Source organism: Malaclemys terrapin, chromosome 3, assembly GCF_027887155.1.
Source record: "Malaclemys terrapin pileata isolate rMalTer1 chromosome 3, rMalTer1.hap1, whole genome shotgun sequence".
NCBI lineage: Eukaryota > Metazoa > Chordata > Testudines > Emydidae > Malaclemys > Malaclemys terrapin.
Genome location: NC_071507.1, coordinates 140,368,365 through 140,392,750, shown reverse-complemented (window position 1 = coordinate 140,392,750; position 24,386 = coordinate 140,368,365). Strand labels below are relative to the sequence as shown.

At 45.6% G+C, this 24,386-nt stretch overlaps 1 protein-coding gene across 2 annotated transcripts in view; it reads right to left on the bottom strand.

Moving 5' to 3' along the window:
• Positions 1 to 24,386, bottom strand: part of LOC128834535 (gamma-aminobutyric acid receptor subunit rho-1-like) — an 81,694-nt gene that overhangs the window by 38,449 nt on the left and 18,859 nt on the right. The window contains exons 2-3 of one of the 2 annotated variants that reach the window (XM_054023418.1): positions 19,386 to 19,439; positions 5,983 to 6,089 (exon numbers count right to left, since the gene is read on the bottom strand). In XM_054023418.1, coding sequence (XP_053879393.1) covers positions 5,983 to 6,089; positions 19,386 to 19,439 — 161 coding nt within the window. The remainder of the gene's footprint in view (positions 1 to 5,982; positions 6,090 to 19,385; positions 19,440 to 24,386) is intronic. The other variant, XM_054023419.1, reaches the window with a different exon arrangement.

The following is a 24,386-nucleotide window of genomic DNA, read 5'->3' as shown; positions in this document are numbered from 1 at the left end:
GGAACGGGGACTGCAACTTAGTCACCCATATCCCAGGCACGTGCTCCAGCCACTGGGCTAAACATTATAAGGTGGATCAGTGATGGCACCACCTTATCCTCTGGCCATTTTGTGTGGAACAATGCAGGCACCCAGGGCCACCCTGGGGGGGGGACAAGTGGGGCAATTTGCCCCGGGCCCCACAGGGGCCCTGCAAGCCCTGGCCCAGCGGCGGTCCGGGTCTTCGGCGGCAGGGGGCCCTTCAGCCACTCCGGGTCTTCAGTGGCATTTCGGCAGCAGGGGGCTCTTCAGTGCTGCCGAAGACACAGAGCGACTGAAGGGCCCCCCGCCGCCAAAGACCTGGACCGCCGCTGGGTGAGTACAAGCGCCGCAGCTCCCCCGCTTTGCCGCAGGCCCCCTGAATCCTCTGTGGGGCCCTGCAGGTACCTAACTCACTCCCTCAAGAATCTCCTAAGGCACCTGACTCCAGGCTGCAGGTTCCTGTTTGTGGGTCGCTAAGCAGAGCTAGGCACCTCTCTGCAGCCTGGACTTAGGCATTCATCTTCATGAGAGAGGTGTGGCTTAGCACAGCACTCTGTCATCAGCACCTCCCATTGGCTGGCTTAGATGGCTCCCCGCCCAGTGTGCTGGCTTTTGTTAGGGTGACCATATTTCCCAAAGAGAAAATGGGACACCCCCAGCCGCTCGCCCGAGGCCCTGCCCCATGCTGTTTCCCGTCGCTGAAACCTTGCCCTCCACACCACCCCTGCGCGAGGATGTTGCCGGGTTACTGGAACCCTGCAGGGCCCCGCAGGAGGCTGTTGTCCAGTCGCTGGAACCCTGCAGGGATGACCCTGCATCTGGAACACTGCTTCCACCCCCAGCCCTGCCTACTCCCTCTGGGGGGGCTGACATCTCTGCTCACCCCCTCCACACTGCACCCCACGTTTTTTTGACAAAAGTGGGCATTTTGTGGATTGCATGCTTAGTGCCTGTCTCTCCTCATTCATTGTGAATCGTAGTGGTGTTCCTGTGATTTTCTAGGTGCAAAAGTTAGGTGCTGTGATGCTCAGCATTGCAACACCTAAGTCCCTCTGTGGATCCCACAGCTGGTGTCCTGAAAAAAATCCTATTCAGTAATGGAGGGCAGGGAGGATTAGGCCTCTCTGCTGCTCCCACTCTGCAAACCATCTGAATAATCAAACGGGTAGAATGAGCGATCTGCCATACACTGAAGAATTAGGAAGGGGAGGCCAAGCAACCAATCCAGAGGCTAGCCAGCCAGCCAGCAGGAGGTATCCTGGTGAGTCCCAGCTGCCTTCTCTGAAGGCTATGGCTCTCAGAGCTCTTGGGGAAATATGGGGGCTATGCTCTGAGAAAACACCACAACCTGTTGTGTGTTACCCTCATAGTCTGACCTGAACAAAATTAGAGTCACCGTGTGTAACATCCCCACTTAAAGCCCTGAGGAATAGAGTACAGGTGCTAATCAGTTGTGTAATACAAATATGGCAGAAGAGACAAACAGCTAAAGAGCCCAGAATAGTGACAGGAGAGTGTATAACACATTGCAAGGAGTCACAGGACAGTCATGTTAATACACTCTTGGGCCTACTGCCCATTTCTGAATGGCCAGTGGGTTGTGATAACCAGAGCCATTTAAACTGACTCTGAAGCATGCAATCTTACAGCCCTGTAATCTATCAGGGGGTAGTCGTGTTAGTCTGTATCTACAAAAACAACAAGGAGTCCGGTGGCACCTTAAAGACTAACAGATTTATTTGGGCATAAGCTTTCATGAGTAAAAACCTCACTTCTTCGGATGCATAGCCCTGTAATCTGTTCCTCCAGGCTCCTTTCCTACAAACCTGTTGGCTATAATGCTGTCTATAATGATTCTAAGAGGAGAGCTCAAACATGCTGGAAACTCTCCTTGCAAGCCACCTCCTTTTGGCAAATCACTCTGGGATCCCTGATCCTAGGTTTCCTTGTCCCTTGCATCCTCCATCACTTTGGCCATATACAACATTGTCACAGTGTATCCTAATACACCAGCAATACCCTGTTAACCTGGTGAAGGCTCGCTGAGTGTCTCAGAGCAGCATTGTTTCTGTGCTCTGGCTGTGACACTTTATAAAAGTGTAATGTAAACCAATATTGCTCTCTGTGTATCTAAAAGGCTTGCTCTTCACCACTGCTAGGCATTCACACAGAGGGAAACTACCTCCTATCGCTCAAACCATGCTGGGATATCAGAATTGTTGAGGACAAAAGAGCTGTGACAGGCACTTGGAAACCTTTCACAAGCACCTGGCTGGTAGCACACCCAGCATGTTCAGTGTAGAACAATGTCCTGCTTCTAAAGGCTGCATTGTTCACTCATGGAGCAATTCCTAGAACTGAGCGAAAGCCTGCAGCAGGGTTCCAGGTTACAATGTAATCAGATCCCGTCCTGATCGCAGCAAACTGGAAATCTTACACAGGTAAAGACTGCAGTCACGGATATGCTTGGTGTCTACTACGACAGGGGTTCTCAACCTTTTTCTTTCAGAGGCCCCCTCAACATGCTATAAAAACTCCACAGTCCACCTGTGCTACAACAACTGTTTTTCTGCATATAAAAGCCAGAGCTGGTGTTAAGGGTAGCAAGCAGGCAGTTGCCCAGGGCCCCATGGCTCCAGCTTCTGCTTCAGCTCTGGGTGGCGGCCAGGCTTAGGGTACATCTACACTACAGGGGGGAGTCAATTTAAGATACGCAAATTCAGCTACGTGAATAGCGTAGCTGAATTCGACGTATCGCAGCCGATTTACCCCGCTGTGAGGACGGCGGCAAAATCGACTTCTGCGGCTTTCTGTCAACGGCGCTTACTCCCACCTCCGCTGGTGGAGTAAGAGCGCCGTTGGGACGCGACAATCGATCCCCGAGAGGTCGATTTCTACCCGCCGATTCAGGCGGGTAGTGTAGACCTAGCCTTAGGCTTTCTTCCCTGGGCTCCAGTGAGTCTAACACTGATCCTGTTTGGCAGACCCCCTGAAACCTGCTCGCAGACCCACAGAGAGCCCCGGACCCCTGGTTGAAAGCCACTGTTCTACGGTATTTTGGAAGGCCTAGTGGCTAGAAGTGCCGTGGCAGAAGTGACCACTACAGACAGACAAAGAGTGTATCAATAGTGCCACTTTCTCTGGTTCCTCCTTAGCTCATCATATGGGTGTACAATGGCTTCAGGAGTCTGTACCTCTGTATCAATTACACCTCCATGCAGCTGAGGAAGGTTCCACAGGGCTGATATATTTTACTGCAGTGCCATACTCCTCTTCTCCCTCACCACCTAAAAAGGAGTTGGGCCTGGAAACAGTGCAACGGGTAGGCTGTGCAGCAGCCCTTCATTGGCTGAGACCTCCCTTCAAACCAAAACCACATCCCTGCTTTCCTTCCACGCTCCCAGAAGCCTGTCCCATACCCTCCTCTTGCCCAGCTACCACAATTAGCTGCCTGTCTCCCTCCCAGCCCTGCTGCATGTCTCACTCCAGCCCAGGGTGTCCTGTGTGCTTGGTGATCCTTTAATCAGTGTGTAATAGAGGCTGAGGGTATTGGTATTTGTGTGCGCCAGTGGATAGATGTGAGATGACTGGGTGAACTTGTTATGGTTCAGGCAGGCACTAGCAGGGCCAGCTCCAGGCACCAGCATTCCAAGCAGGTGCTTGGGGCAGCAGTCCGTGTATTTTTGCTCCCCCAAGCAGCGCGCCAAATTGCTGCTGCGGACGGCGGGGGCAGTCCATGTGCCGTTAGGGCGGCACGCACGTTTCCACGGCGGCAGCAATTTGGCGGCAGCTTCTATGTTCAGCTGCCCGCAGCAGCAATTTGGCGGCTTCTGTCTTCCAGCTGAAGACAGAAGCTGTGGCTGAATTGCCGCCACGGTGGAAACGCACGTGTTGCCCTAACGGTACACGGACTGCCCCCGCCGTCCGCGGCGGCAATTTGGCGCGCTGCTTGGGGCGGCAAAAATACACGGACTGCTGCCCCAAGCACCTGCTTGGAATGCTGGTGCCTGGAGCCGGCCCTGCTAGTGCCTGCCTGAACCATAACAAGTTCACCCAGTCATCTCACATCTATTCACTGGCGCACACAAATACCAATACCCTGGGCACTAGAGCAATAGCCCTTAGCTGCATGCCTGGAACACGGCTGAAAATGCCCGGTTGACACTTATGCCCTTAACCACAGCCCATTCCCAATCCTTTGTGGTCACTTATACCCTTTTTTGAAAGGGCAATGAGTGCCCACAGTCCTCCCCTTAAGATCCTTTTAGCTGCTGATGCTTAGGACAAGACTGCCTTTAAAGATTGCCACTTATTCAAAGAGTAAATACATGTAGTACTGACCATTGGAACTGCTTCAACATACCAAATATTTATGGCCTTTGATAAACTGAAAATGGCATCCTTCAGGTACAAGATAAAACAGAGTTTTATCCGGCAATATAGCTGCACGCACAACTCCCGCTCCAGTCAATGGGAGTTCCATAGGCAGGAGGCCTGGGTAAAACGAATCCTCCATGAAGATAGTAAGAAACAGTTAAGCTATTTCTCTTTGTGGATCTAGTTGATTGTGCTCTCTTTAGGATCTAATCATGCAGTCAGAACCAAGTGAGTGGACCCCCTGCACCCATGTGGTGCTCCACTGACTTCAATGGAGCTCTGTGCAGTGCACATCTGCCCACATGCAGGGGGATGGTGTGCTTATTCTGTATGTTTGAAGGTTTTTTTTTAATTTCTTTGTGCTACATGCTGCCAGTCTGACAGCCCTGGAGAGCATTCTGTTAATACACAGAATAGGTATTGTATGGGTAGTGGCAAATTTAGGGATGGGCTATCTCTACGAGTGAGTGGATTTTTCCGTATGTCATTACTTGCCTTCTCATCTCAGACTGCTAATGGACATGCCAGCTAGTACCAAACACTTCTGTTTTTTAGATGTCTAGCATTTAATAAGGATGTGTTAAATGCATACACAGACTCTTCTATAGTTTTACTGCTGTACTTCCTCTTCCTCCTCCAGACTTTGACCAGCCACTGTATACCTTTGGCAATTACAGTACAAGAGATTTATTATAATAAATAATGGCAATATTAATGGACTGTCCTGAAACTGCAGACATTTTAAAATGAACTGAACATACTGGTATTGTGTATATCAAGCATTTGGTAATAAAAGCTTCTCCCCTCAGGATGTATAATGGTATCCTGGATTTGTATGACCATCTGTCAGCCAGGAAGGGTAGATAAATTACAACATTCTTTAATCCAGCGGGTCATAAGAAAGCACAGTCTTCTTAATCCTTTGCTCTAAAAGCTTGGTTTGCTGTCGCATACGACTGCAAGACTGTGAGCAAAACATTAACACAAAGTAGTCTAAATATTCTCTTAGTTTATAATAAGAGACAAGGTCAGCAAGTATTGTAAATTAGTTGATTACACACAAACATTGTCATAGTGAGATATAACCTTAGTATTTCACAGTAATCTAGAAATAAATGTTAACTGAACCTGGATATATTTTTACCAGTCACAGGTTCAGCTCAATATGAGGAGTTTAAAATCCATAAATGATGCCTCTATCTACAGTCTCATGGCTTTGCTGAAAGTTATTTGGTGATCCTAGGAGGAAGGCCATGTTGTTGTAAGCCCCCTCAGTCATGAGAACGTGCTGTGCTGTAAATAGGGTGACCAGATAGCGAGTGTGAAAAATCGGGACGGGGGTGGGGGGTAATAGGAGCCTATATAAGAAAAAGACCCAAAAATCGGGACTGTCCCTATAAAATCAGGACATCTGATCACCCTAGCTGTAAATTCAGAACAGAAACAAGGATGGTCTTTCTCAACGAACAGTTCTTTCCAATCTCTCTCTTGTCAATCCACTCACCAGTGAGACACTGTTCTGTACAGTATTTCTTACAGAAAAGATACTCCAAAAAATAAGAATCAAATGCATGGGTTTCATACCTCCAAAACCTGGTCTCATGCTGAAATCATGGTCATCTATTCTCAGAAGTTGTTCTGACTTCGTCAGTGGTGATTTGGTGATGTCAGGGCTTCGTTTTAGTATTGGGCTATGTGGGAAAGATATACAGCATTATTAGAATTAACTGTGTTTAAGAGACATGCAATTATTTGACTCTAATCCTTCAACTAGAGACCAGTCTTGTTCATCTACCAATCAAACTATATCCCTGTGTTCATATCTGATGTTTGATAGCATGTAATTTAAAAAGAACTCTTGGATTTTACATGGTGAGACAGAGTATTCTGAATGGTTCTCATTCGAATACTGGCTGAATGGCAAAATAGTCATTTCAAACTCTTGTTTCTGTATAAAGATTATCTGTGTTTGTGATATATTTTAGATACAAAAATTCAAATATTTGTTTACCCTAGATGCTATTAGAAGTGAATAAAAGAATAAGCGTTTTGGGGGAGGAGGGCAGCATTTCTGACGTAGATTTATGATAGGACACGAGGATAGGAATTAGGGAAACAATATCTCAAATAAAAGCCTACTGGCTGCAGCCCAGGAACAAAATGGAGATGGACTGGGAACCCAGCCAGGAGGCAAGTTGACTTGCAGCTTGGAATAAAATGATTAACTCCTGCCCCAGATTTCTAAAGAGAACAGGGAGCGCTAGAGATAGGAATATATGAGGTCATACCAGAAGTGTATACAATTGCACCATATCTTGTAGTCGATACTTTGCTTTGGGTGTGTGCCAAGTTTACCTCTGAAAACAGAGTAAAGTGTTTCAGTCTAAAGACAGATTTCAAGTGCAGCATCCCTTTTATTTCTCTGATGTAGTTATACTTATGTGGGAGTCAGGGCTGGCTATAGAATAGGTGGCTCTCTTTTATGGGCTAGGCTGCTTGAGGAGCCCAAGAAAAAGAAGGATTCAGGAAGGTTTTCTGTTTCTGATAAAAAAATATACTGGATGTCAGCAGCTTGCACTCAGACACCCCTTTTCACAATTAATTAAAAAGGTAAGTCAGTAATAGACCAACCAAAACAAAAAACCAAAAATCCTTGACTGTGGTATGCTTTCTGAATATAGAAGAAGTATCTTCGAGAGAGAAAAATATTTCCAGTGAATGTGGGGGCTTGCTTTATCATGCTGAATTCTCATAGATCATAAACATGAAGTCCAGAAGAACCATTAATATAATTTACTCTGCCTTCCTGCATAACACAGGCCATAACATTTCACTAGTGATTTCTTCATCAAGCCTGTAACTTCTGGTTGAGCTAGAATATACCTTTTAGAAAGATAACCAGTCCTGATTTAAGGGTTTTATGTGATGGAGGATCCATCACATCCCTAGGTGAGTTGTTCCAATGTTCCCTTACCCTCACAGATAAAAATTTGTGCCTCATTTATAGTCTGAATTGGTCTAGATTTAACTTCTTGTTATACCATTTTCTGCTAGATTAAAAAGCCCTGACTATGTAGGTACTTATAGACAATGACCAAGTTACTTCTCAACCTTCTTTATTAAGCTAACTAGATTGAGCTTCTTTAGTCTCTCACTGTAAGGCAGGCTTTCCAGACCTCACATAATTCTTGTAGCTCTTTTCTGAACCCTTTCCAGCTTGTCAACATCCTTTTTGAATTGTTCATACCAGAACAGAACATAAAATTCCAGTAATGGTCTCTCTAATGACATATACACTGGTAATACCACCACCTTACTTCTACTCAATATTCTTCTGCTTATACATGGAAGGATTACATGGACTTGTTCTCTTAGCCCCAAACTCATCTTCAGTTGGTTATTCACCATGACCCCTACATCCTTTTCTGTGTTACTGTCCCCCAGCCTGTATAATCTACATCCGGGGTCGGCAACGTTTGGCACGTGGCTCACCAGGGTAAGCACCCTAGCGGGCCGGGCCAGTTTATTTACCTGGTGACGCAGCAGGTTTGGCCGATCGCGGCCCCCACTCTCCGCGGTTCGCCGTCCCGGGCCAATGGGGGCAGCGGGAAGCGGCGCGGGCGGCGGATGTGCTGGCCGCGGCTTCCCGCCGCCCCCATTGACCCGGGATGGCAGTGGGGGCGGCGATCGGCCGAACCTGCCACGTCACCAGGTAAATAAACTGGCCCGGCCCGCTAGGGTGCTTACCCTGGCGAGCCGCATGCCAAACATTGCCGACTCCTGATCTACATTATTTGTTCATAGATGTATAGACTTGTATTTAACTATATTAAACACATGTTCAAGTGCATCCAGTTTACTATACAATCCAGAACATTCTGTAGACCTGACCTGTCATTTATAGAACTGGCTCAACAACAGTTTTTCTGTTCGTTGACAATTGAAAAAACAATTGTTTCAGGTTGAATGAAAATATTTTGACCCCAGAACAACATATTTCCATGTTAAGCATTTTTTAAACAAAATGAAAGGACATTTAATGTTTTGATTTTTTTGGAATTTTTGAAGGATTTTTTTTTCCTCAACCAAAATAATTTGACAAAAATCAGTACAAATTTGCAAAATGTTTTAGTGCTGCCAAATCTGCATTTTTCCCTGCAAAAAGGTCGTCAAAAAATGTCACTAAGCTCTATTCATCTACCGCTACGCCAATTTGTTATCTACAGACTTTCGAGCTATGATTTTAGGTTTTGTTTTAGATCAGTGATAAGAGATATTGAATAGCACAGGGCTGAGAACAGATTGCAGCAGGACTGGGAACACGTCCATGCGATATTAATTCCCCATTTACAATGAACTTTTGAGATCTAACAATTAACCACTTTTTAAACTATTTAATGTGGACTACATAGATTCTTGAATTGTGCTATATTTTAAATCAGAAAGTCACATGGAACTAAGTAAAAATGCCTTCTATAAGTCTATGATGTCAATACAGTTACCTTTGTCAAGCAAAGTTGTAATATCATCAATAAATGATTTGAAGTTGATTTGATGTATATTATATATTATTTCATTTCTGCTTAATCAGGATGTCTTAACTGCGGAAGTCTTCTTCGATGATTGTTGAATTGTAGGCTGTGGGCAGCTGGAGAAGTTCTCTTAACTCCCAATTTTCATTCACACTTTTTTGTTTACATGTTTCCTCCCATCAATTTTGCTTATAATTGTTTCAGCCTTGAGAAATTGTGCCTTTTAGAGCGCCAAGTGACTTTACATATTACTTGTCAGCACTATATTGCACATAACAAATGTAATTAAGCTGTGATCACTTATCTAGGCAACCACTCGTCAAGCAGAGGATCCACAACTATTTTAGAAAGCTAACGATGGATATGCTTTGTACTTTGAACTATCCCATCTCCTGCTGGGATCTCATGTTTCCTTGTTCTTCTTCACATTTGTTTTATATACCTGTTCCCTCATTTTATGCAGATTGTAAGCGCTGTGGGGCAGAGACTGTTTTATTATGTGTATACAGTTCTTAGCACAGAAGGATCTTGATCCCTAACCATAATCTCCAGGGCACTACAATAATAATCTCAAACTGTGTAGGTTTTGACCTGGACGACAGACCTCCAAGAAACATTTAGCCCTGGAACACCTCTACAGTAGAATGTAATGCTTGAAGCTATTCCTGTGTTTTTCATAAGGAAGACGATGCAAAAACTGACATTATGACTAGTAACTGGCCTGATTTGTATGGTTATGTAGCTGAATGGAAGCCACTAAACTCATTTGCACACATGATCTAATCCAGACTTCAAAGGTGGTCTGCAGACTTGACAGCTAGATCATGGTCTCACATCCTAATGCCTTCACATTTTTTACAATGCATCACTGTCTGCCTGGGGAGGGAAAGACTAGGTCAGAATTCAGGTTGAGTAGGAGCTCATGGGAGCTAATCCCCAATGCCATATCCAACCAGAACATATACTTATAACAGCTCCTTTGACACAGAAAGGGTGAAAAGTATGATTTCATTTGAAGAAGAAAATGATTAAGAGTTTAAGGCTCATATCCCCAGGTGGCACAGTTTATTGACTCAGGTGCAGCTATGTCAGTTTATACTAGTTGAGGATCTGGGAAAACAAAGGGCTAAGAAGCTGTTTGGACTTGCCCTGCAATGCTGTTGACTAAAGCTAGTCAAAATGTTTGAGAAAGATTTTCCCATCAAAAATGCTATTTAGTCAGAAATGAGTCACGCAAAATCAGCGGCCACTTCGGAAGATTTTGGCCAATAAGTGTGGAGCTGGTCAAAAATATATAAATCTATTTCCATGAACATGTTCAAATAAAAACTTTTTTATTTATTTGAAATTTTAATGTTTTATTTTTTAGAATTTTCAGTAAAAAAGGTAAAATGAAGATTGTTGCTTTGACTGTTCAAAATTTGAAAATTTTCATTGTAATTTTTGAAAACTGAAAACATTTTGGGGGTTGATTCAGTTTTTGTTCCTCTTCCCTTCTGAAAAAATATTTTCCCCTTTGGGGCAAGGGGAAAATACAATAGAGAGAGAAATGAGGATAACCCCTCTTCCCCCAACCCCAAAAATCAAACCCCAACCTTTTTTGGTTTTTGAAACAGAAACAAAAACATTTTCTAGCTGAAACAACAAAAACAGAAAGAATGTTTTCAATTTTTTCATCAAAATATCAAACCTTCAAACAAAGCAATAGTTTGTGAGAATTTTAGGTTCATTCAAAATGACTTTCCATTGAAAAAATGTTGCCAAACATTTTGACTAATCCAATGTGACTTGCTGCTTTCTTCTTCCCTTTTGGAGCACTGGAAGAGGAAAATGGTCCCCAAAATCTACAGCAGACACTCCTCAGGGTAAGCAAGGTAGAAACCCTACCTTGTTCTGATTTGATGGAGGAACAGCCTCCTCTATCTATGCTGCAATGAACTGATGCAGACTAAGGCACTGAGACTCAGTTTTCCCTCCTCACTTTCTGATGTACTGGCCTCCACTGAGCAGCCCTGAGTTTTGTGGATATCTAAAGCCTGGTCTACACCAAGGGAATAATTCGAATTTAGCAGCGTTAAATCGAATTAACCCTGCACGCGTCCACACAACGAAGCCATTTATTTCGAAATAAAGGGCTCTTAAAAGTGATTTCTGTACTCCTCCCCAACGAGCGGAGTAGCGCTGAAATAGATATTGCCATTTCGAATTAGGGTTAGTGTGGCCGCAATTCGATGGCATTGACCTCCTGGAGCTATCTCACAGTGTACCATTGTGACTGCTCTGGACAGCAATCTGAACTCGGATGCATTGGCCAGGTAGACAGGAAAAGCCCCACGAACATTTGAATTTTATTTCCTGTTTGCCCAGCAGAGGAGAGCACAGGTGACCACAGAGAGCTCATCAGCACAGGTAATCATGCAGGCCGATAATCGAAAAAGAGCACCAGCATGGACCGTACGGGAGGTACTGGATCTGATCGCTATATGGAGAGAGGATTCAGTGCTAGCAGAACTTTGTTCGAAAAGACGAAATGCCAAAACTTTTGAAAAAATCTCCAAGGGCATGATGGAGAGAGGCCACAATAGGGACTCAGATCAGTGCCGCGTGAAAGTCAAGGAGCTCAGACAAGCCTATCAGAAAAAAAGGAGGCAAACGGTCGCTCCAGGTCAGAGCCGCAGACACGCCGCTTTTACGCTGAGCTGCATGCAATTCTAGGGGGGGCTGCCACCACTACCCCCACCTCTGACTGTGGATTCCGAGGCGGGGGTAATGTCATCAGCCACACCTGAGGATTCTGCGGATAGGGAAGAGGAGGAGGAGGACGAGCTTGCGGAGAGCACACAGCACTCCGTTCTCCCCAACAGCCAGGATCTTTTTCTCAGCCTGACTGAAGTACCCTCCCAAGCCAGAATCCAAGACCATGACCCCATGGAAGGGACCTCAGGTGAGTTTACCTTTTAAAATATAAAACTTGTTTTAAAAGCAAGCGTTTTTTAATGATTACTTTGCCCTGAGGACTTGGGATGCATTCGCGGCCAGTACAGCTACTGGAAAAGTCTGTTAACGTGTCTGGGAATGGAGCGGAAATCCTCCAGGGACATCTCCATGAAGCTCTCCTGGAGGTACTCCAAAAGCCTTTCCACAAGGTTTCTGGGCAGTGCAGCCTTATTCCGTCCTCCATGGTAGGACTCTTGACCACGCTATGCTAGTAGCAAGAAATCTGGTATCATTGCATGACAAAGCCTGGCAGCGTATGGTCCCGGTGTTTGCTGGCATTCAAGCAACATCCGTTCATTATCTCGCTGTGTAATCCTCAGGAGAGTGATATTGTTCATGGTAACCTGGTTGAAATACGGGAATTTAATTAAGGGGACAGAGGTGGCCATTCCTACTGGGCTGTTTGCCTGTGGCTAAAAAGAAATCCTTCCCTGCAGTTAGCCAAGCGCAGCGGGAGGAGGAATTGGCCCTGAGTTTTTCGCGTTTGGCTAGCAGGGATCTTCCCTGGTACCAGCCAAGCGGTGGGGGGAAGAGGTAAAGCGATCATCCCAGAGAATTCATGGCGGGTGGGGGGGTGGGTTAGTTTGGTTCCTGCAGGGTTCTTCCCTGATACCAGCCACGCAGCGTGGGGAGGGATAAAGCAATCATCCCAGAGAATTGGATGGGGGGAGTTAGTTTGTTTTCTGCTGCTGAAGGTTAACAGGAAAACCGCAGCACTCAACGGGCTTTGTTTGGTATGTGGGAAAGGAGGGCGCAGAAGCCGAAAGACAATGGCTTACCATGGCCGCATGCAAGCAGAATTCTGTTGCCCGGACCTGCGTCTGTGATCTCTAGCAGCAAAGCCACAGGCACTCAATATTAAGAGGCAAAATGCGACCTTGCACAGAAATCACATGTGCTATGTAATGTGAATAGTGTTGTTCACCATGAAAGAGTATAAGCATTGTTCTGTAAAATGTTTCTTTTAAAAAAATTCTCTCCTTTTTTCCCTCCCTCCAGCAGCTGCAAATTTTTCAAGCCTCCCTCCTCCGTCCCAAAGGCTATCTCAGATAAGGCATCGGAAAAAGAGGACGCGAGACAAGATGTTTGCGGAAATCATGGAATTCCACCCGCAATGAAAGAGCTCATCTGAATGAGTGGCAGGACATGGTTTCAAAGTATAGGAAAGATGCCAGAGAATGTGAGGACAGGAGGGATCAACATGAGGACATGAGGGACCAATGTGAGGAGAGGAGAGACGCTCGAGATGAGAGATGGCGGCAGGAAGATCAGAGGAGGCAGGATGCAACGCTGGGGCTGCTGTGTGAGCAAACAGACATGCTCCAGCGTCTGGTGGAGCTTCAGGAAGGGCAGCAGGATCACAGACTGGCGCTACAGCCCCTGTATAACCCCCCTCCCCATGTTCCATAGCCTCCTCACCCAGATGCGTAAGAACGCGCGGGGGGGAGGGGCTCCGTGCACCCTCCCATTCCACCCCAGTGGATAGCCCAAGCAAAAGGCTGTCATTATTTTAACCTTTTTTTTAGTGACCTTTTCCTTCCCTCCGATCCTCCTCCCAAACCCCACCTGGACTACCTTGTCAGTTTTCTCCCTCTTTTTATAATCAATTAATAAAGAATAAATGATTTTTAAATGATAGCGACTTTATTTCCTTTGAAAGCAAGCTGTGATCGAAGGGGGAGGGTGGGTTGTATACAGAGAATGAGTCAATAAAGGGGGCGGGTTTTCATCAAGGAGAAACAAACAGAACTTTCACACGGTAGCCTGGCCAGTCATGAAACTGGTTTTCAAAGCTTCTCTGATGCACCGCGCTTCCTGGTGTGCTCTTCTAATTGCCCTGGTATCTGGCTGCGCGTAATCAGCAGCCAAGCGATTTGCGTCAGCCTCCCACCCCACTATAAAGGTCTCCCCCTTACTTTCACAGAGATTGTGGAGCACACAGCAAGCAGCAATAACAATGGGGATATTGGTTTGGCTGAGGTCTGAACGAGTCAGTAACATGCGCCAGCGACCTTTTAAATGGCCAAATGCACATTCTACCACCATTCTGCACTTGCTCAGCCTGTAGTTGAACAGCTCCTGACTCCTGTCCAGGCTGCCTGTGTATGGCTTCATGAGCCATGGCATTAAGGGGTAGGCTGGGTCCCCAAGGATAACTATAGGCATTTCAACATCCCCAACGGTTATTTTCTGGTCCGGGAAGTAAGTCCCTTGCTGCAGCCATTTAAATGGAGTAGTGTTCCTGAAGACGCGAGCGTCATGAACCCTTCCCAGCCAGCCCACGTTGATGTTGGTGAAACGTCTCCTGTGATCCATCAGTGCTTGCAGCACCATTGAAAAGTAACCCTTGCGATTTATGTACTTGGTACCCTGGTGCTCTGGTGCCAAGATAGGGATATGGGTTCCATCTATCGCCCGACCACAGTTAGGGAATCCCATTGCAGCAAAGCCATCCACTATGACCTGCATATTTCCCAGAGTTGCTACCTTTCATAGCAGCAGCTCAATGATTGTTTTGGCTACTTGCATGACAGCAGCCCCCACAGTAGATTTGCCCACTCCAAATTGATTCCCGACTGACCGGTAGCTGTCTGGCATTGCTAGCTTCCACAGGGCTATCGCCACTCGCTTCTCAACTGTGAGGGCTGCTCTCATCCTGGTATTCTGGCACTTCAGGGCAGGGGAAAGCAAGTCACAACGTTCCATGAAAGTGCCCTTACGCATGCGAAAGTTTCGCAGCCACTGGGAATCGTCCCACACCTGCAACACTATGCGGTCCCATCAGTCTGTGCTTGTTTCCCGGGCCCAGAATCGGCGTTCCACGGATAGAATTTGCCCCATCAACAACATGATCTTCAAAGAGCCGGGACCCGCAGTTTGAGAGAATTCTGTGTTTGAGAGAATTCTGTGTCCATGTCCATATCACTCTCGTCACCGTGCTGCCTTCGCCGCCTCCTCCTTGTCTCATTTTTCTGGTCCTGGTTCAGCATAAACTGCACGATAATGCACGAGGTTGTTTACAATGTTCAAGACTGCTGTCTTGAGCTGAGCGGGCTCCATGCTTGCCGTGGTATGGCGTCTGCTGTGTTCACCCAGGAAAAAAGGCGCAAAATGGTTGTCTGCCATTGCTTTCATGGAGGGAGGGGTGAGGCTGTACCCAGAACCACCTGCGACAATGTTTTTTGCCCCATCAGGCACTGGGATCTCAACCCAGAATTCCAATGGGCGGGGGAGACTGCGGGAACTATGGGATAACTACCCACAGTGCAATGCTCCGGAAATCGACACTAGCCCCGGTACATGGACGCACACCGCCGAATTAATGTGCTTAGTGTGGCCGCATACATTCGACTTTATACAATCTGTTTCCAAAATTCGAATTCTGTAAATTCGTATTAATCCCGTAGTGTAGACATACCCTAAATCTGGCTCTGCTTAATACCCATGCTAAGGAGATTGCCTTAATGATCAGAAGGACAGAACTGAAGAGAGGGAAATGAGTGACATTTCCTGATGCCAAGTTTGCCAACTGCTGCATTAGTGGCTAGGACTGACATTGCACAGTACTTCTGTTACAGAGACTGCTGCTGTGGGCTCTGTATAGGTTAGGCTGAGGTGGAAGTTTATAACTGACACACAGACACTGTATTTTCCAGCCACATATATTCTGTGCACATATATTGCAGCACCAGAGAGTGCAGTTGTAGACCCCAGAGGAGAATGCTAGTATGTGGGTGTGTGGGTGCACGCACTGGATTTCTAAAAGATGCCTTGGAAGCCAATTTGTTTCCCGAACTCACTGTCCCCCTCTGGGATTCATGTGGTTCTGTTCAAGGTACAGCTTCTCCCCTGTTCTCTTGACAATGCTCCCTTTTCCTGATTAGCTAGGGCTACACCGCAGCCATTATAAAACAGCTAGTGCCACCTACTGAATCTGTACATGTCATTGATCTCAGTCATATATTTGTAATGGTCCTGATCAAGGAGAGAAGCTTTCCATTAGGGACAGAAAAGTCAGCATGAGGCAGAACTCAAAGGGTGTACTGGCATCTGAACTGCTACAGACTTCCCCTGAGGCTCGAGGAGTGGGATTCCTAGCTAGACATAAGGGATGGTTGGACATCTTTTATATTCATTGACTTTAAGGCCAGAAAGGACTTTATGATCATCCATCTCCTGCATAACACAGGCCATAGATTTTACTGACTAATTTCTGCATAAAGCCCAATAACAGGTGCTCCAATTCAACTACATATTTTAGAAATACATCACTATTGATTTAAATATGTTCAGTGGGGGACAATCCACTGCAGGCCTAGATAAGTTGTTCTAATGGCTCACTACCCTCACTGTTCCAAATGGAAATACTAGGTAGTTTTTAATTTGTCTAGCTTCAGCTTCCTGCCATAGGACCTTTTTTATGCCTTTGTCTGCTGGACTAAAGATCCTTCTACTATCAGAAGTCGTCTTCTGTAGATACTGTTCTGTTACTAGAAGGGATGGGGACCCCCAGCTGCTAGGGTGAGTAGAGAGTGTGGGATTTCCCCAGTATCTCAGTTAAGGGCGAGATGGACAGATGTGTTTGTAACACACTGATGGTGATTGTTATGCATCTTTCTGTACCTGGGCCACAGAGGATGTGTGCCTATTACATCCTCCCATTACAGAAGCTGGCTCTTTAGCTTGAGCTGTAGAGATTAATGCATTCAGCTCTGGAGGTTCCTAGTCAATCCCTAATGTGCTTGCCAAGACGGCACATGACACATAAGCAGCCACATGTCCAAGATTGAACAGGAGATCTCTTGAGCAAAAAGCACAGGTCTCTCCAGCTTAAGCTAGAGAGCCAGGCTCTGTAATGGGAGGATGTAATAGGCTCACATCCTCTGTGGCTCAGGTACAGAAAGATGCATTCCAGTCCCTGGAAAAATCATGGAGCAGGTCCTCAAGGAATCCATTCTGAAGCACTCGGAGGAGAGGAAGGTGATCGGGAACTGTCAACATGGATTCACCAAGGGCAAGTCATGCCTGACCAACTTGATTGCCTTCTATGATGAGATAACTGGCTCTGTGGATATGGGGAAAGCAGTGGACGTGATATATCTTGACTTTAGCAACGCTTTTGATACGGTCTCCCACCGTATTCTTGCCAGCAAGTTAAAAAAGTATTGACTGGATGAACGGACTATAAGGTGGATAGAAAGCTGGCTAGATCATCGGGCTCAGTGGATAGTGATCAATGGCTTGATGTCTAGTTGGCAGCTGGTATCAAGCAGAGTAGCCCAGGGATTGGTCCTGGGGCTGGTTTTGTTCAACATCTTTATTAATGATCTGGATGATGGGATGGATTGCACCCTCAGCAAGTTTGCAGGTGACACTAAGCGGGGGGAGAGGTAGATACACTGGAGGGTAGGGATAGGGTCCAGAGTGACCTAGACAAATTGGAGGATTGGGCCAAAAGAAATCGGATGAGGTTCAACAAGGACAAGGGCAGAGTCCTGCACTTAGGATGAAAGAATCCCATGCACCGCTACAGGATGGGGACCGACTGGCTAAGCAGCAGTTCTGCAGAAAAGGATATGGGGATTACAGTGGATGAGAAGCTGGATATGAGTCAGCAGTGTGCCTTGTTGCCAAGAAGGCTAACGGAATATTGGGCTGCATTAGTAGGAGCATTGCCAGCAGATCGAGGGAAGTGATTATTCGGCACTGGTGAGGCCACATCTGGAGTACTGCATCCAGTTTTGGGCCCCCCACTACAAAAAAGATGTGAACAAATTGGAGAAAATCCAGCAGAGGGTAACAAAAATGATCAGGGGGCTGGGGCACATGACTTACGAGGAGAGGCTCAGGGAACTGGGCTTGTTTAGTCTGCAGAAGAGAAGAGTGAGGGGGATTTGATAGCTGCCTTCAACTACCTGAAGGGGGATTCCAAAGAGGATGAAGTTAGGCTGTTCTCAGTGATGGCAGATGACAGAACAAGGAGCAATAGTCTCAAGTTGCAGTGGAGGAGGTTTAGGTTGGATATTAGGAAACACTATTTCACTAGGAGGGTGGTGAAGCACTGGAATGGGTTACCTAGGGAGGTGGTGGAATCGCCATCCTTAGAGGTTTTTAAGGCCTGACTTGACAAAGCCCTGGCTGGGATGATTTAGTTGGTGTTGGTCCTGCTTTGAGCAGGGGGTTGGATTAGATGACCTCCTGAGGTCTCTTCCAACCCTAATCTTCTATGATTCTGTAGATCAGGGGTCGGCAACCTACAGCACGCATGCCAAACACGGCACACGAGATGATTCTGAATGGCACGCAGCTCCCTGCCGCGGTCCCAGCCCCCAGCCCACCACTCTCTCCTGTGGGGGCAGGAGGCAGAAGCTTGGTTCTGCGGCAGCCAAGCTTTCCCCCTCCCCCGCTTCTTCCCCCAGCGTGGTGCTTTCCTGCCCCTCCCCCTCTCCTTCCCTGCGCCAATCAGCTGATGGCCCTAGCGAGGGGGGGGGGGGGGGAAGAGCGGCAGCATGCATACAGCTCTGTAGAGCAGGCAGAGAGAGGTAGGGACGGAGCCTGGGGGAAGAGGGTAGAACAGGGCATATCCCTTCCAGCCCCCTGCCTTGAGCCGCTCAGTGCAGGGGGCTGGGAGCACCCCCACGAGCCAAGCACCCCAGCCTTCTGCCCTGCACCCCCACCCCTCTGCCCTGAACCCCTCCACCCCAACACACACCCAGCCTTCTGCCCTGCACCTCCACAGCCCCATCCCTCTGCCCTGATCTCTGAACCCCTGCCACATACAGCCCAGCCTTCAACCCCCTCCCCCAGCCCTCTGCCCTGACCCCTAAAACACCCCCCCCCAGGTCTGGGGTCCTGGCCACAGGACCTGATCAGCCCTCTGCCGGGGTAGGTGAACAGAACCCCAGGCTGGCAGCGAGCTGAGCAGGCTGGTGGCGTAAGATCAGCATTTTAATTTAATTTTAAATGACGCTTCTTAAACATTTTGAAAACCTTGTTTACTTTACATACAATAGTTTAGTTATATAAAATATAGACTTATAGAAAGAGACCTTCTAAAAACATTAAAATGTATTACTGGCACGCAAAACCTTAAATTAGACTGAATAAATGAAGACTCGGCACACCACTTCTGAAAGGTTGCCGACCCCTGGTGTAGATGAAGGCTGTAACAGACTCATCTTCAGTGGATTAGGCACAAAGGAGGATACCACCACCTCCTGACAAGTGGGTTACCTGCCCTAGAAGCAGAGAGAACAGACTTACACCTCACCACTCTGAGCATCAAACCGGAACTTACCATTGGAGTTCCCATGTTCATTTGCTAACTGGGATTTTTTTCTTAAATCTGACCCTTTCAGATGGGGAGGAAAGCATTGTGATTTTGCTGCTGACAGCCAATAATATAAAGAGCTAGCAAGATGTAATGGCTACCGGGACTATATGTTTTTAGTAGCATACCTGCCTTGCTTGTGTGTTTCTCCATGTGTTTCCCGTCTCTGTCTTTGCGGTTGACTGTAAGAAAAGGACAGAGACAAGGAAGAATTTAAACATTCAGAATATCACAAAAAGCTTGTCACGTTATAAATCTAACCTTTGAGTAATACCAGGAAAAAAGGTGGCGTTGGAGGCAGTAGTGGCAAGGGGTAGGTGGGAACTACAGCACCTATGTGTCCTTGCTTTGCCCACCTTTACAAAGTGTGTAAATGTTTCCACCTGCATTTTTTTTAATACACCCTTCTGGTCTCCTCTTGAGTGCCAACATAGCCATAGGAGATGAGGACCTAAACTACTGTCAGTATTGCTTCTAGGTTGCTGGACAGAGGATTGAGACAGGATAGATCACATTCTTTACACAGGGTCCAAGACTGTCCTTTGTAATAATTTACTTGGTTTCATTGGCTCTGCAAGAAGAAATCTATAATAATTTCTGGACCTATGTTTACTATAGGGCAGTCTGGTCCTTTCTGCTTTAATTAGAAGCACGGTCAGCCTTTGGCTATAGGGAGGTTATTGACCCTGGCCAGTGATTGTCTATGAATAATGCAGTACTCAGAAGTTATATGATTTCAGGGTAACTTATTTAAAACCCTGAATTTTTCTTGGGAGAGGATGATAGAGTTAGTCTTAATTTGGTGTAATGGGTCTTTGTCCTCTACCCAGCTTTCTCTCTTCTGCACTTTGGGTGCCACTGTACTGGGCTGGATTTTGTCATCCTGTATAGGAGAACACGTAAGAAGAGAAATAAGAGATTTCTGTGCCAAAACATTCAGTACTAGGTGTTCAAAAGAGGGTGGCAGGACATACAGCAGTCATTCAGTTTTATTCAGATAAAAAATTAGTCTTAGAAGAATGCAGGCAGCCTAAAGTGAATTATAAAAATACTGCAACCTACTAGGGTAAACTTGTTCAGCCACTCCTGACAAATGAGAATTGCATTTCATTTGCACCTAGTCCAGAAACTCTGCAAAGCTACCTGGCAGCCAATTTTAGTTACACATCCTCTCAGCTGATAGTGGTATGCTCCTTACAAGGACGACATTTTTTATATCTAAAATGTCCCATTTTTGTTGCGCTATGCTACATTTGCTCAGTGTCTTGAGATACTCTCTAAGGTACATAGATGAAACAGCAGGTATGTATGACAATGAAATTTGTGTTTAGAAGAAACCCCAATCCCTATAAACCCCAACCTGCTTTCTGGTTGTTATTTAAGGGTCTGATCTTGTAAATACACATGAAACATTCCCACTGATGTCAGTGGAACTCAGATTACTCAAGTATTCCTCATTTTGAGGGACACCACCCATTTTAGTCCCCAAAGTCCACATAATTTCCTGGTCACTGTTATTGTTGAAATTATTTACATTAGAAATAAAGAACCACGGTTATAGAAAGATAGTTATACCAAAGGAATTAATCCCACAGTATGTTACATTACCTGCATGAATATGCTTTTCGTATTCCTCATTTTGGGTCTCTGTCCCACATTATGTACCGCATTTAGCAGGCTCAGATGCAGACATCCTGTCTGAGTAAAAGTTTTCAGAACTTGGCCCAAGATTAATACATATCACATTAGTGGATGATAATGGAAATCCCCTCCTACTCCCAAAGCCTGACTTTTTTTAAAAAAATCATCTTTTCTTGCTGCTCTGTTTCCTTGAACCTCTGCATTGGTTCCTGCTGTTCTTCCATAGCAAGCACAAGCTCTTCTCCCTTTTACCAACCCTGTCTACATTTATGCCTTTCTCGCCTCTTCCACCCTCCCTTTGCTCCCCATGTCTTCACAAGCTGGCAGTCCCAAATCCAAAGCTTTTGTCTCTTACCTACTCATTTTTTATTAGGAGAGGCTCACTGAATTCCCGGCAGCCGTACCAGGTTACAACACTACTTTTTTCTATTTCCAAGCTTCTGAAGAATTTCCTCACTTCCCTTTAGAGGCCTGATAGTTTCTGGGCCAAATTCATAAGTGATATATCAAGTGGTGTAAGTTACATGTTGGTAAATGTGTTAGGGGAGTCTGAGCCTAAGGGAGACTTAAGCTGTAATTTACATGTTGAGGTGCCAGAAGTCACAAAAAGGAGGAAACTAAAGACTCAGATGGCCTAATGTAACCTTTGCATTAGGTGATTTGCCTGAAACACTCTTGTCTTACAGACCACAGTGTGTAAGTTACTTTGTTAGACTCCATTACACTCAGTGGGCCAACATAAGAATTGATGTGTAAAGTGGTGTAAATTACACCTTGTTAGGCTGGTGTGAGTCAACAGGATTTCCAGCTGGGCATGTTCAGTACACTCTGATGGGGTTGGGTAACAGGATGGTAGCCCATGAGTTAGTGAGCCTGGGGCTAAGCTAGCCTTGATTACAAGATGAGCCTCACCTGAGGGGAATCAGGTGCTCTTAAATTAAAGATAGCATGCAGCTGCAGGCATGTGTCTAGTTGAGAGACAGTATGGAAGTATGGCTAGAGGGTTAAGCTCCAACCAGATGGCTGGGAACCAGTTGCTTTGTGTGGAGCAGAGTGATAGTGAAAGAGCTCTGGGTGTGGCTGAAAAATCAGAGCTAAGTTTGAATGAGGGTTTTTTAAAACTATTTTTAACTAGATTTTGGACTTTATGTTGGGGACTCATTGGATTGTTTGGCTCATTTTGTGATTGATGACTCTGAGGTTTGTGTGAACTTTCATGTTGAACCAGCCCTAGAAAGGGGTGCTGTAAGCCACAACAGAGACTGTCTGGAGTGCTTAAGGGACCAACAAGAGGGGGATGATAGAGGCTGGGTGCCGGTAATGTGACCCCCTGGCCATGAGGGTTGCTCAATAAGTGGACATTGCTAGGCTGGAGTAAATTATGAAGTACAGTAATTTGGGCTTGGACTAAACCTAGAAGTTGCACTGGTTTAGCTAGTGATGTAATGTTAAAATTATTTAGTATTTCTGTGTGAGCAATCTTGTATTGGGTTTTTTTTGAACTTGTAATTTACAGGTACATCTGTGTATAGACCAGCCCTGAGTTAAACTGGTGCAGTTTGTGTGTAGGCAAGCCCTTAGACTTATCTCTGAATTTGGGCCTGTGTGCCTAAAAGCTTTCAGGCTCTTCTACCACTTCCAGGATCCTTCAGTTCTCCACCAGCCCAAATCTATAATTTAACATCCTCTGAATATGAGTGAATACACCTGGCAAGCCTCGGTGGCTGTTTAGTCACACAGTGTTCTCTTTCTGTCCACTTGCCAAGATCCTAAGGTGTTTCTTGAACTCAACATGGACAGAAAGTGCTCTGTGTGGTACTTAAGATATGAGCTTCTAAACGGACCACATGGTGTGTGCAGGTCCTCTGTATTCCCTGCAGGGGCCCTAAAGTTACTACTCCGCTTCTCAGTGGTGCTTCTGGCAAAGGCCTGACTGAGACAGATGGTGACCAAGAAGATTTTGGGCTTATGTCAGACCAAATTTTCATCAGGTGAAGATGCACCAAGTTTTGCTCCTTCCCCTTAAAAAGAGTTAAGCTTCTCTCCGAGCCCTTGGGTTTCTAAGACCCAGGCATCAGAACTCTGGAGATATTGGTTAGGTTTTTTATGTTTAAAGCTTTATTAGAGTCCTAGCATTTAAGGTCAGAAGGGACCACTGGATCATCTAGTCTGACATCCTGTATGTCAGGAAGGGGATGTGACCTGAGCCTATACTAATTTGCTTTGTTTTCTCTTAAGCCCTCAAAAGAGGGTCGGTCTTTGCCTAACATTAGCCTCCTGTGGAGTTTGACCCTGACATTGCATAGAGAAAAATAAAGTCAACCCATTTTTAGCGTAACGCATCCTTACAGAATGTGTTACCTTTAAGGCTGGTAAGCTATTACTTGTCTATCACTATGGATAATATTGTTACTAAATCAAACCATGGCTACCCTGCAGTGCCATCTAGAGGTGTTAAGAGAAGTGTATTAGAACCAAGCTCTCAAAGCCTTCATGGTGGATGTTACTTCCAGGCAGACATGACATATTTAATACTGTTCTTTCAGCCAAGAGTTTAGAATTAAGTGTCTATTTGGAGAGTGATCAGAATTAGAAAGCCAGTCCTACTTAGACTTGTACAATATCCTTCCCTCCAACTCAAAAAAATCTATTCTGACCAGAGCAGGCTCTCTGACCCTTGCTAATATCCTATCAAGCCCACTGTAGTAGCTCAGCAGGTGTGGCTATCTCTGCTGAGCCAGCTGCTCTCTTCAAATCTTACGCATTTCAGGGATTCCCTGGAGTCAAAGACACAATGAATTCCGGGGAGCTTGACCTGGAGATGCTCTGGTGTACGTAACATTTGACAATTTCATTCTTCTTTGCAGGTTATGCAGTACCATGCTTTGAAAGAGGATCTTCTAAATTAGCATACTTGGTGGGACAAAACAAGCAACCAGGCCTTTAAGCACATAAATCCAGGTTTCATGAACAACGAAATGATACATCACTTTAGCAGCTTCATTTGGTAATCCCTCCTTTTGTTTCTGCCAGTGCAGGTACAGTTTATGTAAGTGTACTTGCATGCCAACCAAGGCAATACATTATCAAAATAGATAATGTAAAGACCGTATGTAACATACCCTATCTTCAAAAAAGCACTGACAAACAACAAGTTTCGGCTGGCTTGAGTTTCTTATGGCACTATATATCTGATTAGAACTGTGTGGGAAATGAGAACTTTTCTGAGAGAATTGTCAGGAAAAATCTCCATTCAAGAATTTCCCCTCAGAAATGAGTTCTCGTGGTGAAAGTTTAAAAAAAAAAAAAAAAAAGTGGAAACATCTTTCCCTCCCTCCCACTTTCATGCTGTTTTCCAACTTTTTCTAGATGAACAACCAAGCTCCGCTCACTGTTTAAAATTGTTTTTACTGCAAAAGTCAGTTTTATTTTGTATCACTTGCTCTCAAAGAGTTATAATAATAATAATAATAAATATAATTAATGGA